Source organism: Fundulus heteroclitus, chromosome 6 (genome assembly GCF_011125445.2).
Source record: "Fundulus heteroclitus isolate FHET01 chromosome 6, MU-UCD_Fhet_4.1, whole genome shotgun sequence".
Classification (NCBI taxonomy): Eukaryota; Metazoa; Chordata; class Actinopteri; order Cyprinodontiformes; family Fundulidae; genus Fundulus; species Fundulus heteroclitus.
The window spans coordinates 3,403,523-3,421,482 of NC_046366.1; the positions used below are offsets into that span (position 1 = coordinate 3,403,523).

Consider the following 17,960-nt stretch of genomic DNA (forward strand, 5'->3'; position numbering starts at 1 on the left):
ATAAATAAACTTTTTACGCATTGCCCTTATTTTCTACTCAAAATCAGTATATGACAGCAGGTCAATCAAACAAGACAATTCTAGTTCTGTAATGTTGACCTGGCCACAATCTGCTTATATGGCGGTAAAAACATCACTGGTTCTTAACTGTGTTTCTATAGAACCAGGTATTGACTGTTTACCAGAGAAGTTGGAACTCAGGCCTATGAATGGTGTCAGTTTGCTACATTAGCTAATTGAACAACTCTTAGCAACACAATCCAATAACAATGAAGTTTCCATCACACTGCAACACATCTGCATTCTGGGCGCTATGCTAGCCATAAGTACAGTGTCGGACTGTGGTGGTTCCAGGCTTTGACATCAGATAAAGTTTAAGACTTATGCGTGCTGAGGTTAAGCTCGCAGCATTTGCCAAATTATATTGTCAGGTAGCTGTCAGGGACATGGAGAAAACACAAGAAGATTGCTCCTTTTATAATTCTCCTGGAGAGTTTATCACTAGGATTCACAACAAGCACACCTGACTAGCTCTGCATCCACCCATCAATACGGTGCTTCGATGTGACAATGAGGGAATTATTCCCTCATCCAAATTGTTATAGATGGCTGAGCTTTGTCGACTTAATGTCCTGGAGGTGTTCTGAAAACTCCACCAAATCTGAAATGACAAACTAATATAGATAGAAGTAATCCATTAATTATTTAAAACACTTTACTCAAGTTCTCATGTGCTTAAACATGTGCTCTGTAACCAAAGACGAAGCACACAGACAACAACAAGCAAACATCTTTCATTTTATATTTTTTGTTTGGTTATGTGTGTTTTTGTACAATTGCAAAAACTTCAATAATGTCAACAAATGTGTAGGAACTGTGGGAGCATGATGGCATCAGTCTTTGTCCGGAAGCTCATATGGATCCAACCAGTTTAATAGCTTAACTTTATCATTATAACTGACTGTAGCCTTTAAAAGTCAAAGATCTCTGGTACATGCCCTTAAATGGTCCACAGCCCCTCTATCAATAAATATCTTTTGAGTTTTCTCCCAGTATTCTATTTGTTTCTTGTTTCTCTTTCTGCCACTGTGCCTCACTCTTTCTCCAATCACCGCTTATAAAATCCTGTTTAGCAAGTCGATAGTAATCTCCCAAGCCTCCAGTGTGATGTCGTCTGTGTTCATTCTGTATACACCAGGCGGCCATCGTGATTTCTGAGGTTGGCTGTTGGCGAGGACCATACAACTTTCTAAGTCAAAATTCAAACTTTTGAGTTCTTTCCAACTTAAAACTCCAAGTAGATATAGAATGCACCATAAGGAACCGTCACTGGTTTAGCACAAGAACTTTGGTCTGAAAACGCTATTAAGGGCAAAGAACGAAACATTCACTACCTTTTAAACATTGTCAGTTTTTAAGCTCATGCAGCAAACTGTTTTAGAAAACAGAGGTCTCACTTTGCATCATGTTCTCCTTCCTTATTTTCCTCCAGCCACGGGCCTTGTTTGACTCACAGAGCATCCGGTTGTTCTTTAGCATGTTTGCATCCATGTTACTGTCTATCTTTTCTGAGCGTGTCTCGCATCTCTCCCTGTCTTTATTGTTTCAGGTATCATGACAAACAGGAAGTGACCAGTAACTTCCTGGGAGCCATGTGGCTCATCTCGATCACCTTCCTCTCTATTGGCTACGGTGACATGGTACCGCACACGTACTGTGGGAAAGGCGTGTGTCTGCTTACAGGGATCATGGTAGGTTTTTCTTGTTTTTTAAGTACATATAGAGATCACTAACTGTGTGCAAGAAAAAAAATAAAATAAAATAACTGTTTTACATCTTGTACTGAGACATTTAATATCTGGTTTACACCATTCTAACAGATGGGGATGAACATTCAGTCTCTTTCGGTCTATTTTTACATGTAGATGTAGTTAGTAGTACCCCTGCAGAGCCCACTCATCTGCTCTGTTGCTCTGTTCCCCTTAAAAGGACTGAGGATGGCCTGATAGTTCATGGTGTTGGAGAACTAAACCAGTGGAAAACATGTTAAAGAATAACCAGTTACTTTGTCTATTCTTGATTTCTTCTAATTTATTAATTGTTTTATGAATAAACCTGGCATTAGCATTTAGCGTTATAGTATGTCATCACCTTTCAGTGATGAAACAAACGACCTCACAATGCCAACAAATGCAGCTTTTTCCCCTGGTCTTTAGGTGTTAAAATCTACTAAAGTGGAACATGGAAAAAAGCTACACTGCTTAGCAAAGATTTTCACACTTCTCTTCACGTCATTTTCACAGTACAATCTCTAAATGCAGTGTATTATATTGGGATTCTATCTGACAGAGCAACACAAAATGATGTATAATTATTAGGTGGAATGCTAACTAACATAGCAAAACGTGTGTGATTCCCAGCTGGATTCCACTCTGGACTTTGATTGGGCCCTTCTAACCCATGAATGCATTTTTATACAAACCACTCCATTTTTGCCCTGGCTGTATGTTTAGGGTTGTCCTGGTGGTTAACCACTGCCCCAGTTTCAAGTCTTTGGAACTCCAACAATTTTTTCCCCAGAATTCTTCTGTATTTTGCTCTATCCATCTTCAGTCAACTCTGACCATCTACCCTGTCCACGCTGAAGGTCTGTTAAGGGTGATGCATAGTGCTTCTTTTTCTGCTGGACAGCATTTTGCGTGATGGCAAAAATTTCTTGCCATCTGACCGGAGCACCTTGTTCCACATGTTTCCTTTGTCCCCCACATTGCCTGTGGAAAACTGCAAAGATGACTTCAATAACAGTTGTATTTATACTGAGACGGTGCTAAACACAGGTTGGCTCTATTTACTAATTAGATGATTACTGAAGTCAATCAGTCGCTAATTATTTTAGTTGGAGGCTTTCGAGTAAAGAGGGTATGGAAATATATGCATATCAGACTTTTGAGATTTGCGCTGGTTTGCCATAATGTTATAGCTGACTGATACCATTCTCATTTTATAGTTTGAAATGTCACAAACCAAGTACTGCTGTTTGTCCGCCATTATGTTTAAACATCAGGGAGCAGGTTGCACTGCGCTGGTGGTTGCAGTGGTTGCCAGGAAGCTGGAGTTGACCAAGGCGGAGAAGCATGTCCACAACTTCATGATGGACACACAACTCTGCAAACGAGTGAGTTCATTTCATAGCTGCAATTTAGCGCAGACTGCTGGTATAACTGCATTGAACAAATATGTTGACTTGCAGTCCTTAAAACTAATGTCCTCTGTAAACTGTTAACCCATGTGAGATTTTCAGTTTGTTTTTGATCGTTTTGTTTTCACAAATGATCCCCTGATCATGCACCAAACGTCAGAAGATTTGATCAGTAAAAGATTTAAAAATTGGAAATACTTTGTGATGATATATAGTTAGACTGTCAGGTGTATTTGCATATTTTGCATGATTACAACATAAAGCATTACAGGCCTAAAAAATGGATCAAGGGAGTTCATTTAAACAAAAGATGAGGCAAAAAGAAACCTATTTAGGTAGTCGTATACATGGTTCATATAAATATACATACAGGTTTCATGTCAAAATTCTGTGCTTTTGGACACGTTTCCAAAACTCAAGTTCGTTTATAGACAGTTTTTTTGGAATCTGACTACAAAGGTTATTGAACTTATGGCAGATGTGTCTACTGTTCTCATTAGAATGGGGTGGATGGATGGATGGATGGATGGATGGATGGATGGATGGATGGATGGATGGATGGATGGATGGATGGATGGATGGATGAATGGATGGATGGATGGATGGATGGATGGATGGATGGATGGATGGATGGATGGATGGCATGCTTTTCTGGCTTTTCCAGATGCCTTGAAACCCTTCAGTATGTGCTGATGTTCCAAAGTTCGATTTATATTAAAGCCAGTACAACAAATAGTTATATTGGACCATTTACATAAAAATGAAAAGGTCCTATTTAAATCTAGTTATTCAGTCCAAATATTCACAATATTACCTACAGTATCTACAGTTCTTCAAGCTCAGTCGTGAAGATTTGATCCCAGGAGTTTTTTTTTTTTGTTGTTGTTGTTAGGCTTTGTACTTTCCCCCATTTTGCAGAAGGTGTAACAGTTAAAGTGTTTGGCATTTCATCAGATGGTTTCCACAGGTTTACCTTCATCTTCCGTCTCCTGTTTCCCACATAGTCCTGTTTAATCATTCAATCAGCGTCTGATACACTGAAGCAGTGCAAGATCTGTGATATCAAATGTCTTTTTCACTCTTGTGCCTCAGGTAAAGAACACAGCTGCCAATGTACTCAGGGAAACATGGCTCATTTACAAACACACCAAGTTGGTCAAGAAGATAGATCATGCCAAGGTGCGGAAACACCAGCGCAAGTTTCTCCAAGCCATCCACCAGTAAGTCCTGTACTCCCTGTACTCTGACCAACATTTCAAACTGTTAGTTGCTGCCAACGAAATCTCTCAGAAAAAAAAAATCAATCTATGTGGTTGTCCTATTTATTGAGATATTTAGACCTCATTGTAGGCTACATAGCTGCCATGGTAAAGAAATGTAGCCATAGCCATGTATTATCACCCTGTAGAGTTGTTGTTACAGTGTACCCTTCAAGCACACCGATTCCCTTTATTGTCATACCCACGTACATGCAAACTTTGACAGATGCACACACCACGCACATTCTTTCTCATGCACCCACACACACTAAAACTATTGTGATGGTCCTTCCTATTTCCCTGCCCACCCCCTACCCCCTCCAACCCTCTTTTACCCTGCGCTTACAGCGACAAGTGTAATGGTTTCACTCGTTTCGTGAATGTTGTGAGGTTAAAACTCTGTACTGTGTTCTGTCCTTGTTTTGCTCTATCACCGCAGAGCTCAGAAGTAAGTTAAGTCTTCTATGTATCCTTCTCCTACTGTTTCCTCAACATCCTCCTCCTCCTCTCTCCATGTCTGCGTTTGACATGCATGAGAAAAAGAATGATAATCTTGGATGCTGAATTGTTTTGTTTGTTGTGTTTTTTTTTTGTTTTGTTTTTTTTCCGTGTTCCATTTCCTCCCCCCTCCTTCCCATTCTCTCTTGAATGGAATGAGACAAAAAAGCATCAACATTTTGCCACCAGTGTTAGTAATTAAAGGTTGTCTGGAGAGAATGTGTGAAAGAAAAAGCTTCTCACAGAGAGTGAGCTTGGACCTGTTATTGGCCAAGATCATACTCATCTACTGCACAAAAGTATGACTAATATAGCTGCTCCCGGGGCTATATTAACCGTCATCAGCAGAACTCATCCTACACTCTTGATGGTTTTGTGATGACATTCATCCAAACTGTGTCACATACTGTAGTAACAAAAAGAAGGCGAATTGTTTGCTGTTGGTAAAGTTTCTGCCTTTCCCTCTCCAAAAAGATCTCAAAGCTTGATTCATGCTCATGAAATCCACAACACAACATGTAACACAGATTTGCAGAATCCAGCTGTGCATAAACGCCTTTACATTTTAGTCCATGTAAGGCCTAGGCTGGTATTAGAGTCTAACAGTGTTATAACCACATATAACCATATAGAAATATTATGGTTTCAAAGCTGCTGAGATTTCATGTATGCAAGTTTCAGTGAATTCGATGTAAGAGTTATTATATGTTTTATATATAGAATCCTTCAATAAATGATAATATTAATGAAAAGTCCATTTATTTTAGGAATTTAATTCACAAAGTAAAAGTTGTTAAATTGATTATTTACACACAGACGGAAGTTTTCAAGCCTTTATTTCTGTTTAATATGGTGATTTTCTGTTTACAGCTAATGAAAACACATTTAAGAGTCAAATCCTACATCAAACCAATAACAACAGTATCTTTAATGCAGAAATGTAGGCTTAGTAAAAAAAAGAAGAAAAAAAAAGTTTGATACCTACTGTTATTTTACAAGCCTTTATTTAGCCTCATCAGAAAACATTTTAATTTACTAAATAAAATGTATTTATATACATTCTATATATTTTTGTAGAATTATAGAAATTTACGAATTAAAATTTGATGAATTAACTTAATAACTATATACTAAATAACTATGTAATGATAGCATAACCCAAAACCAGCTACAAAAAGACTGGAACCGAATTCCTCTGAAGGTACCCAGGGAAGGGGGATTAGTTTTTGTCCTGGGGTCCGTTCTTCGTACGTTGCTTAAAACATCCGAGATCAAATGAGACATCCAAGATGATTTCATCCGGCTAATCATGATCCGGCTAATTGGGTTCTTCAAACACACCTGTTGTTTACGATTAGTATGGCTGGATTGAGTTATCTGAAATAACTGCGCGTTCATGCGTTTGTTTAAAAGGGAAAATGTATCGATAGTAGAAACAATGATCAGCAGCGCTGCTATTGGTTGTTCAGCATGGCCAAAGAACGGCCACAGTTTTTCTCCCAAGCAGAACAAGAGCTTTTAATGGAAGGTTATGCCGAATTTGAGTCATTAATTAAAACACCTCAAAATCTGTCCATGGTAGATGTTTCTATCACTTTCTACAGTATGAAGTTTTGCATTTTAATAATTTGATATTAACTTTGTTCTTTTATATCAGAGCCTCCACGGGACCCACTAGAACATGGGAACAAGTAAAAGTGAAATACAAGAATATTCTACAAAACGGTAGCCTTTAATTATTATATTATTATATTATTTATTTTAAAAAGGCACTTGTTATGTCAAGAGATCCAAATTTCAGTGTCATTCCTTAGACACGGGAAGTAAAGGACACGTGCAAACTGGGAATTTTAACAAAAAAAAAACCTCTTTATCCATAAAAAATTAAAATTTTCCTTTTCCAAGTCATCCACAGTTTACACGGTAAAACTGTATTGCTCCGTGGCTAGATAATCCATCCATAGTTTTTTTCTAATACAATTTACGGCTCGACAGGAAGCAAGCCTTTCAAAGTAAACTAAACTTCACAATAAAATGGCCCGAACAAATCTTCTTACTATAGGATAAAAATAAAAAGCAAACCATCATACAAATAACTTAAATATTTTAGATTTATGGCTCCAACATCACTTTTTCCTCTTTAAAAGTCACTGTTAAATTATGTGTTTGTCTGTTTATAACAGCCACCAAGAAAAATCTCTCTACAATTACACTGTCGCGCTGCGCTAAAGGACCCTGTCTATTGCGCAATACGCGATTAATTCGAAAAACTCTGCAAATTATTCTTGCACCTTCCGCAACAGGTTGCTGTCGTAAAAATGGACATGGCTACGGCAGACTTCCCATCTCCTCCGCTTATAAAGCCGTGATCTAATCTTGTTTACATGAAATAAGCCTGCTCTGGAGCAGGCTTAAGCTGGCGCACATGTTGCTATGACAACAAGTGCAGGATGTCTTTCGAAGAACCAAACGATCCAAGATCATGCCAAATCGTCAACAATGAAATCCTGCTAACTGAGTTAGCGACGTACGAAGAACGGACCCCTGTAGTTTTGTCACAGCAAAAACAAACACCTCAACTAATACAAGAACAAACAGAATAAATAAATTACATTTATTATAATCCTCAAAAAATAAATAATATTTAAAATATAGAGTAAAAGATAACAAATGGCAGAGAAAATCAATAATATAATTCAATTAATTCAAAACAAATGAATGAAACGTAGTACCTATTTTGATAAATCTGGACATATTTAAGATGTTTTAAGGCCTTAAATGGACATTTTCAAATGTAAGACATTTTATGACTTTCTGTAGAACTCCAGAAAACTTGTAATAGAACCAATTCATAAAATGACATCTCACAGCATTATACAAGACAAAAATCTATATTTATTCTCTTTATTTTGTGGGGTTGCTGCTACATGTGATTGGATTTGCGTTTTCCATAAAGTTAGATAATATTGCAGTTTGAGTTCATAGCTTACCGTGTGTAGTGAGCTATCATTTTAACAAAACTGGTTTAGTGTTTAGCTGCATTTAATCTTTTTTGTCTGTCTCTCACATGTTTGGGACCTTTGCCAGAGAAGCTCTGACACTTCTGAACATGCCAATCTGTTGCGCTGTTTGCGGCTACAGCAATAAGGAGATCACACTTAGCTTGTGGCTTCAGTGGTTGCATGTTAGATAAAAACCAAAAGTGAAACAGTATTTTTAAAGCTCGTCCCACTTTAGCAATGGAAAGCTAAAACAAAAAAAAACTTACCCTGGGTCATGGTTCAGCTGCAACTGTCCACTAGTCATACTGATGTTCAATGATCTGTAATGATTCCTAACAAATACTTCATGGCATCCTGGTCTTTCCATCGATAGAAAACACCGGATCCATTAAAGAACCAGCAAATGATGTCAGTAATCAGAGTAATTTCTTCAGGTCATCCTCCCAGTCTTTAAGAAACCCTCACGTGGCTGTGATTATATGCCTTTTAAAGAGTAAAGTATTTAAAGTTAGCATTCTCACACATTGCCAGTTGCATTTTCTATGGATGAGATTATTTCTTTATGTGGAAAAATGCCGGTCTGGAAGTCATCCATACATTTAACATAAAACATCATGGGCTAGTGGAATAAAGTGGAGAGTTACACCGCCTGGCCAAAAATAAAGTCGCCACCTAAAAAAAAAGGTCACACATTGTAATATTTTGTCAGACCGCCTTTAGCTTTGATTACGGCAGGCATTCGCTGTGGCATTGTTCTGATAAGCTACTGCCATGTCACAAGACTTATTTCCAGCCAGTGGTGCATTCATTTTTCACCAAGATCTTGCATTGATGACGGTAGAGTCTGCCTGCTGCACAGAGCCTTCTCCAGCACATGCCAAAGATTCTCAATGGGGTTAAGGTCTGGATTCTTTGGTGGCCAAAGCCATGTGTGAAAATGATGTCTCACGCGTCCTGAACCACTCCTTCACAATCCGAGCCCAATGAATCCTGGCATTGTCATCTTGGAGTACGCCCGTACCATCAGGGAGGACAAAAATCCATTGATGGAATAACCTGCTCATTCAGTATATTCAGGTTGTCAAGGCAAGGTAAAGCAAATGTATTTGTATAGCACATTTCAGTACAGAGACAATGCAAAGTGCTTTACATGATTAAAATACAGGAAAAACAAACAAACAATAAAAGCAAGGTAGTCAGCTGACCTCATTCTTTGAGCTCATGCTGTTGCTGAACCTGGACCTGACCAACTGCAGCAACCCCAGATCATAGCACTGCCCCCACAGACTTGTACAGCAGGCGCTAGGCATGATGGGAGCATCACTTCACCTGCCTCTCTTCTTACCCTGATGCACCATCACTCTGGAACAGGGTAAATCTGGACTCATCAGACCAAATGACCTTCTTCCATTGCTCCAGAGGCCAATCTTTACGTTCCTTAGCAAATTGAAACTGATTAGTGGTTTTCTTTTGGCCAAACAGCTGTTCCGTCCCAATCCCTTGTGGAAATGCTCTTACTTTCACTAACAAAGCCCGTAGTTCTACTGTTGTCTTTCTTCAATTTGACTTCATCAAACATTTAAGTGATCGCCGATCGCGATAACTCAGGATTTTATTTTCTGCCACATTCTTTCCTCGAAGACGATGGGTCCCCAGTATCCTTCCAGTTTTTAACAATGCGTTGGGCAGTTCTTCACCCAATTTTGGTAGTTTCTGCTACCTCCTTAGATATTTACTCTGCTTGATGAATGCCAATGATTTGACCCTTCTGAGACTGACTGACATCTTTTCCATGACCATGAAATGTGTCGTTCCACATGGTTGTTTAAGGAATGAGAAGCAACTCATTGCACCAGTCGGGGTTAAACAACTTGTTGCCAGTGGAAACATAATCACCCATGCTGTAATTATTCAATGGGAGGCTCGTAACTATTTGTTTAGTTAAATCCAGGTGGTGACTTTTTTTTGGCCAAGCAGTGTATTTTGATTTAGAGGACAACCTGATGTTAGCTGCCCTTATAGTGAATCTGCAACCTGCTCATTACAGGAAGCAAGTGCTTGACTCATTTTAGCAGTCATATCGAGTAACCAGAGCTTGTTTATTTCAACAGGTGTGCTAACTTGCATAGCTTGATGTCCACTGTGTTTTACAGCAGCGCTCTCATAAAAACAGACATAGCAATGCTTCTCGTTTATCAACGCCACGACTGTTCTTGTTCTTCACTGCCGAAACAGTTTCCAAGTAGCCGATTTCTTTTGACTCTTAACAAACGGAACCTTTTGGGAGAATTTCAGACAGCTAACCTGCAGCAGAGTAATGCTGTCTTGGCTTTGACAGCCAGGAGACATAACAATAAATCAATAATCTTAAATACTGTAATCTTAATGACGTGCCCCAATGACATCTCTCCCTCTGCTCTGATATACTCATTTAAACACAGATAAGTCTATTTGAATGATATTTTGTCTCATAATTTGCCAAACAGGGAAATTGTTCCTCTCATAGATGATGACATGGCATTAATCCAACATTCACAGATCCTAGAGTGCCATAATGGATCTGATTAGTGATATAGAGCCACAGAGTGGAAGGCATCACAAAACATGTCAGGTGTATCATCGCAACTTATCCAAAGTGTCTGTGTTGCTGTATTTTCAACCGTGTCGGCAGGCGGTTTATTTCTGGCGAACTTCATCTTTTATCTGTGGCATCCCCTCACACACATCAGTTTGTCAACATACGCACACACACAGGACAAACTACAGCAGTTCACATTTCATTGTGCACAAAGTCAGTCATAGCCTCTGCACGCTTACTGAGTGACCAGTGTGAATACCTGACACCAATCACTGATCTGTTTGTAGCACTGACAGAGGGCATGCCATCTTTTTCCTTTTGTTCATGTGTTACTTTTGGATGGAAGGAGATAGGAATGCTTTTTATTTCAAACAGGATTTAAAAGTTACTCCATGGAAGCATATTGCATTCTTTTGGGAAAACATTTATCTGTCCAGTACTCAGACACCTTTCTGACCTGAAACTAGAGGTGGGTGATTGGCCAAAAAACACAACAGTTTTATTTTAATAATGTCAAAATCTAAATGTATCCCATAATTTCTCTGGAATTGTGTGATTAGTTTGATACTGAGCCTAATACTTGAAATTTATGTAAAATACCGACGCCCCCACTAGATTTAAGGTGAGGAGCAAAGTGGGGGAGCTTGATGTGGAGCCACTGCTCCTCCACATTGAAAGGTGTTAGCCAGATCAGCATCCTTCCTGTTGCACCTCCTTTTGGCAGTTTTCTAGGCACCCCCACCAAAAGGTGAGCCCAGGACAGAAACAGAACCCTGTCCAAGAATACATTTTCAGCAATTCAATAAGACCCTAAATTGAACAAGGATTGGTACATTTTAATACAATAAAGGGCATATGTGGAATTTGTTTCTTTTTCATTGGTGTTCGGCCTTGTAGCTCAGGGTCGTTACATTAATTTCCTCACTTGAAGTCAAGAAACGTATAAAACGGTGTGGAAGAGAAAAGGCAGTTGAGAACTAATCCAAAAGTTGATGAAGAGTGATGTCTCTTTGACAACTATTTAAAGATGAGCAAACGTAGCCATCGGGTCACAACACAGCGGCCACCCAGGAAGAAAATAGTTATAGTTCATAGGTCTCTCACTCAAATTCAAATTTATTATCTACAATTGGTTTTCTCACAGCATGTTGTCTGGCCCTAAAACGTCACAAGTTAATGCAACACATGTAGTGGATAGAATACCAATCTAATGTTCATGTGGCTCAGACATTAAAAGAAAAGCTGCTGCAACAGCTGATTATGGGAAAATATGTAGTAGGAACAGAGCGAGTGTCGATCCACTTTAATGAAGCCATCTTCAGACATCGTCTTGTACTGTCATAGGAAATATAAAAAGTAAAAGCATTATCATAGCAGAAAAACTTAATGCTCACAAACAACACCCACCGTCACCCTGCTGGTCTGGCTGCTGACTCTTAGAGCTGTCTGTCATTACTATGGCATGGACTGGGTTATGTCCTCATCCGTCAGCTTTGGTTTGCACCTTCCGGATTCCAACTGTTCATTTTAATGGGGCAAAAAGTGTTTCAAACTGAGAGACTGTGTTTGGTAGGTGAGGAAAAATTAGGCCTCAACACCTGTATGAATCCTTTCAGCTGCTCCCTTATTCAGGGGTCACACAGACTTGGCAGAGTTCTTACACCTGGAGCCCCTTCTCATGAATCTGGGATTCAAACCCACATCCTCCAAATTAAAGTCACAGACTACGTTCTCAACGCCTGTATACTTTTAGGAAAGCAAGAGTACTTAGGAAAGCAAGAGTACTCCCTTCATCATCTTTTGTTATACCAATAAGTGTCTACACATTCATAACATATTTCTGTTTTAAAGGTATTTTTCTTCAAAAACAAAAAAACTATAGTTGATAGCTTTCTGTAGTTCTGGACAGCACATCATCATCCATAGATAATAGTGCTTTACAATTTTGAGAGACATTTCTTGAATACCACTTTTTTTACTCTAAAATGTGATGAAATTTGCCCTTTTACTGAACATTTGATGCTTTTATGGTGTTAAGTGCTTAAAAATCTACTTGAGTCATTTACTGTAATGATAATCTTTCCTTCAGTTCAGTAATATATTTCTTCAGTTATTATAAGGATCACATTTATATTGTAATTGTGTATTTCCCTCACAAACCAGTACCAATGTTCCAGACTCTGCGGTTCCTCATACTGTTATTTTGTTGTCTTTTACTGCTTTTTCCTGAGGCTTCTGTAGTACAGCCTCCTCTGCTCCAAAATGGAGCTAAAGTGGCTCTGATGTGGTGTTTTTCCACATAAGGAGTTCCAGTACTTAACTATGACTATTGCTAGAGCTGGTTTATAACTGGCTTCATGAACCAACCACTACTGCAGAGCCAGCTCGGAGCCTTACCATTAACTCACTGTAAACATCTAATCCAGGTAATATTTGGTCCCTCCCTGGTTTTTCTGCCGAATGTTTTTGAACTTTTGCAGAGCAGAGACGCAGTTTAACGGCACACATCACATTATTTAACTCACTATCCTTGTAAACAGATGTTTTACAGCAGCTGCTTAATTTATTAATGCTGTTTTAAACAACATGAGGTTTTCATGAATGATTTACAAACCTCACCAACTGATCTCAGGTCAGTACCAGCAACACTGGAGAATGGACATTGAAGCAGAATTCACAAAAAAAAAATATCTGACAGGATTTAAAGGCCTACAATGTTTAAGAATTCAGTTGAACTCAGTCATTTACAGATTCACTCAAACACCATGATTAGTGAAAAAATAACACTAAGATGAAAGGCAGTGAGCTAATGTTATTCTCCTGCTTTTTATTCTTTTTATTAATGTGGAGTTTTTATTAATGTTGTAGCTTGGTGTTTTTACTCTTTTTCATTTTGTGCTGAAGTGGGCATGTTAAAAACAGTTAATTTGAAACAGTGGCTCACAGCGCCTTATGTGGTCTCCATGAGCCCGCCTGAAGCTCCTTAGACAAGCGGTTCTTTCCCTTGGTCTAGCTAGGAGTTAGCTGAGATAGAACTGATGTATTTATCAGTGCCAGACCCAGAGCCTGCGGCAGCGGCGAAACTAAAGACTTTGTGCTGGGCAAGCACAGGCACCAGTTTAGCACTGGAACCAATTTGGTTGAACCACCTCCATGTTCCTATCATGTTCTGGCAACCTTTTGCGTAAAACAGTTAGTTTGTTGGATTTTTCAGAGAATTGCTCAACTCAAAACATTTAGCTATCAAGTCTTTAACAAACTGTTTGGCTCCCAATGATATCTGCGTGTAAAGGGGTTAGCTAAAGTCACACGCTAACGCTAGCTTTCTCAGCAGGGTTTGTTCAGGCTTTCACTCTTTCTGCCGGTTCCAGTCAGTTGTGTGGTGACAAAACTATGGATGGCTGATATGGACCTATAATAATATTGCTTTTTTCATGTATTTATTACAATAACAATTAAAGTGATGGTAAAAAGTATTAAAGAAGTTTGTTTTGGTTGTAGATTGTAGCGATATGACTGGATGGTAACGCAGGCAAAGCCCCACACACAGAGAGCCACCCCAACATTCAATTCAGTTCAATTCAATTTTATTTATATAGCACCCATTCATGAAACATGTCATCTCAAGGCACTTTACAAAGTCAAGTTCAATCATATTATACAGATTGGTCAAAAATGTCCTATATAAGGAAACCAGTTGATTGCATCAAAGTCCCGACAAGCAACATTCACTCCTGGAGAAGCGTAGAGCCACAGGGAGAGTCATCTGCATTGTCCATGGCTTTGCAGCAATCCCTCATACTGAGCAAGCATGAAGCGACAGTGGGAAGAAAAACTCCCCATTAACGGGAATGTAGCCTACCCATTATAAAATAGGCTTCTTTAGAACACCAGCTACGTTGAGAAGACTGAGTGTATCGCTAAACAGCACAGAAAAACTGCATCTAATCATGTTTTCAAATATATTCCTATTTATTGACGCTCTCATGAAGCCAATAGTGAAAAAATTTTTGGGTGCGCAAACATCATTGGTTACAATTTAACATGTTTTATACATATTCTAGTTGTTATCACAAAACAAAAAATTGCATCAAAATGATAAACGATGTGATAATTGCCCATCCCAAGGCCATACCCTATTCCCTGGTCTCAAACGCTTTTGAGTTAGTTACACAGGCTGCAGCTGAGCTCTTGGGACTGTAGGACGATTCTAACAGCATGTTGCTAACTTTGGCACCAAACTTGTTCCCAAAATCAAATAATAATAGTCTGTGATGGTTTGTTAGATTTCAGGGTTATTAAGTAACAGTAGAGGTGGGAATCTCAGGATACGTTGACAGGATTGTTGGTACATAGTCCACAATATCTGTAGTATCATGGTGCAAAGATTACATGATAAACAAAAATTTGCTATACAACCCTATAATGATTCGCCACAACATTGCCTCAATAAGCACATGGCTGTGAAAAGTTGTTTTATTGCAGTAAGTTTCTTTATACTGCCATCAGGTGTTATCCTGCTAATACAGTTCACTTTTACTTTTTCAGCTGGTTAACTTCCTGTCAGGTTTTATTCAGTCATGTGTTCAGTACTCCTATTATAGAAGTAAAGGAGTGATACCAGCAGGGAAGTCTGTTTAAGGTGACTTTAATTGATGATAGACAGAGAATCATATTGCCAAAAAGAGGGCTGAACGTGTTTTGTGCTTTCAATATTTTTATACTGCCGTTGAGAGACTTTATGTAATTTCACAAGGAGATTTTAGGAAAATGCAGTCAAAATTTAACAGTAAATTATTTATTACTTTATTTACTAAAGAAAGCCCCTGACTTCAAGAATCTTCCCTAAAAGTAGAAAGCAGACTGCCCCATCGCCCACCCCTATTTACAACAAGATGATATCTCAGAATAATAACTTTCCATCATTTCAACGACACCTGCTGCTGCCTAAAAATATTTAATTCTAAAAACTAGGTCTTGTCATCAAAAAAGGCACTATCTTTAAAATCATTGAAAATGAGTGTAGTATGCTTCTGTAATTCTGCATGTTTTGGTTGGCAATGTATTTACCAAGACCAAGTATGCCTGCTTTTATGCACATCTCTTTGTACTATATATATACATATACAGTTTTGCAAAGTATATGTATGCAGAGATCTGAAAGATATTTTTAAAATGCATGTATCTCATTTGAGTCTGATTGTTATGAGAACACTGCTAATAAAATGTATTTTCCTGCTCTTTCTTTCTTCTTTATTGGCCTTTTCTTCCCCTTCTTAAAACCACATATCTTCTCCTCCTTGCTCTCTGTTCTCCACATTTATCATTGCATCCTTCTTTCTCTACTTTGCTTTCTATCTTTCTCCTGTTAATACCCCCCCTTGCCCCCGCCCAGACTGCGCAGTGTGAAGATGGAGCAGAGAAAACTCAACGATCAGGCCAACACCTTGGTGGACCTTGCAAAGGCAAGTTTTCTTTGCTTTAAGAAAAAGCCCAAAGAAGCTTCTAATTTCTAATGTAAACAGCCAACATCTTACAGTACAACCAATTTTTTTTTTACATTTTTGTTGAAAAATAAACAAACATGGAAAAACGTTATGTTCTAAAAAGGCTTGTTTGCAGCCTTTCTGTGGCCTAAGAAAAATAATCTAGTATAGCAAGATGCAGTTACAGAAAAGTGTTATTGTACACTTTTAAAGAAAATTTCATGGTAACTCCTCATTCAGAGAGTGCATTTTGACAAGAGAAACAAGAGATAAGGAATCTGTAAGAAATTAGAAGCAGGGGGGATCGTAGAAACATAAAAAAAAGCTATTTAGCAATGATAAGAACGGCTGAATTGCTGTAACAGCAATATAGAGGTTTTTATTTTATTTTTTGACCGCCCGCTATTAGTGAAATGTGATTTCTAAATTTATACACTGCATATTTTTATTATCTTTTGAGAGATGTCTGCCTCATTTCTTTTCAAAAATATATCTTGACTGAATGAAAAATACTTTCAAATCAAAATTTGCCAGATATATGAACAATTTTAGCCTTCTCTGTACGGACACCTTTGAGTTCAAGTCAAAAAAAATTAATTGAACTGAAAAATATGTAAATAGAGACTTACCCATATGTTTTTATGATGCACATAAAAAATATCACAATTACAACAGCAAATTCTTCTGCTGTTTCAAGTGTTGCAAAAAGACATTCTGTAACACTTGCCACCGCTGCTGGCTTTGCAGAACAATAAGTGCCTTCATAATGGAAACCCTTTTAATTACCTAAATGGGTCTTCTCAATCAAATGCATAAAGCATTAAAAGCCTTCTCTGGCTATAAATGTACTGGAGAGGCTGGTTGTTAAATCTATGAGAAGATATGATCTATGCTGACACCATGAAACTGTGCGGGTCCAGTTCTTCCTGCTTCCCAGCAGTAGGCTATTTTCTTTTTACCGAGTCATGAACTTAGTTGAATGTTGGATTTTATGATGAGCACTGACAGCTGATTGCTATGCATAAATGCAGCTTTTAATATCAGTTGATGTTCAACAGGTTTTTCAATATTAAATTGTGAAACAACTTTTTCTTCCTTGTTTTTATCTGGTCTCCTTCTCAGTTTTCTCCACAGTCTCTATTCTCCTGAAACACATTTACTTTCTCTCCTTCATTAGACCCAGAATGTGATGTATGACTTGGTGTCGGAGCTGCAGGAGCGAAGCGAGGAGCTCGACAAACGCATCGGCACATTGGAGGACAAGCTGGACTCGGTGGCGGGCAGCTTGCAGGCACTGCCCTGCCTCATCTCCCAAGCCATAACCCAGCAGCAGCAGGACTTTCTGGACGGCTTTGTTCACCGCTTTCGGCCTGCCTCTCTAGCGTCAGAGCGTTCCGAACGCTCAGAGAGATCTTGGACTTCCACCACCCGGAGGCGGCGCTCTCCCTCCACAGCACCACACACGTCTTCTGACAGTGGATAACCTTGACAAACCCACTGTTATCCCCCTATCAGGCCACACTTTTTTCAAACAAACCTCTCACTATATTTTGTCCAATCCAAAGCCGTCCCTGCATCCACTGTTGTTAGTCCGTGTCCGGACTAACAACAAACCCATATCTTGACCCATGACCTGAAGCTCCATTCTCTCTCTCTCTCTCTCTCTCTCTCTCTCTCTCTCTCTCTCTCTCTCTCTCTCTCTCTCTCTCTCTCTCTCTCTCTCTCTCTCTCTCTCTCTCTCTCTCTCTCTCTCTCTCTTTTCCAACTCCCCCATCAACCAAAAAAGAGAAAACAAAAATCCCAAACCCCCAGAAATCCTGTTCCTCTGTGACTGAGCCTCTCAGCACAGTTCTGGATTAAAGCTACTCGAAGAGAACAAGCAAAAGGAAAACAAATAACAAGAACACACAAATGCATCCAAAAATGTCAAAGATGGGG

General features: G+C 38.8%; 1 protein-coding gene across 2 annotated transcripts in view; it reads left to right on the forward strand.

The window, feature by feature from the left end:
- The window catches only part of kcnn1a (potassium intermediate/small conductance calcium-activated channel, subfamily N, member 1a), a gene marked incomplete in the record, with an annotated part of 241,720 nt that extends 223,998 nt beyond the window's left edge, over nucleotides 1–17,722 (forward strand). The window contains 6 exon segments of one of the 2 annotated variants that reach the window (XM_036137869.1): nucleotides 1,610–1,751; nucleotides 3,065–3,175; nucleotides 4,292–4,419; nucleotides 4,898–4,906; nucleotides 15,932–16,001; nucleotides 17,200–17,722. In XM_036137869.1, the coding sequence (XP_035993762.1) occupies nucleotides 1,610–1,751; nucleotides 3,065–3,175; nucleotides 4,292–4,419; nucleotides 4,898–4,906; nucleotides 15,932–16,001; nucleotides 17,200–17,505 (766 nt within the window). 2 annotated transcript variants of the gene reach the window in all.
- Between the last annotated feature and the right edge of the window lie 238 nt (nucleotides 17,723–17,960).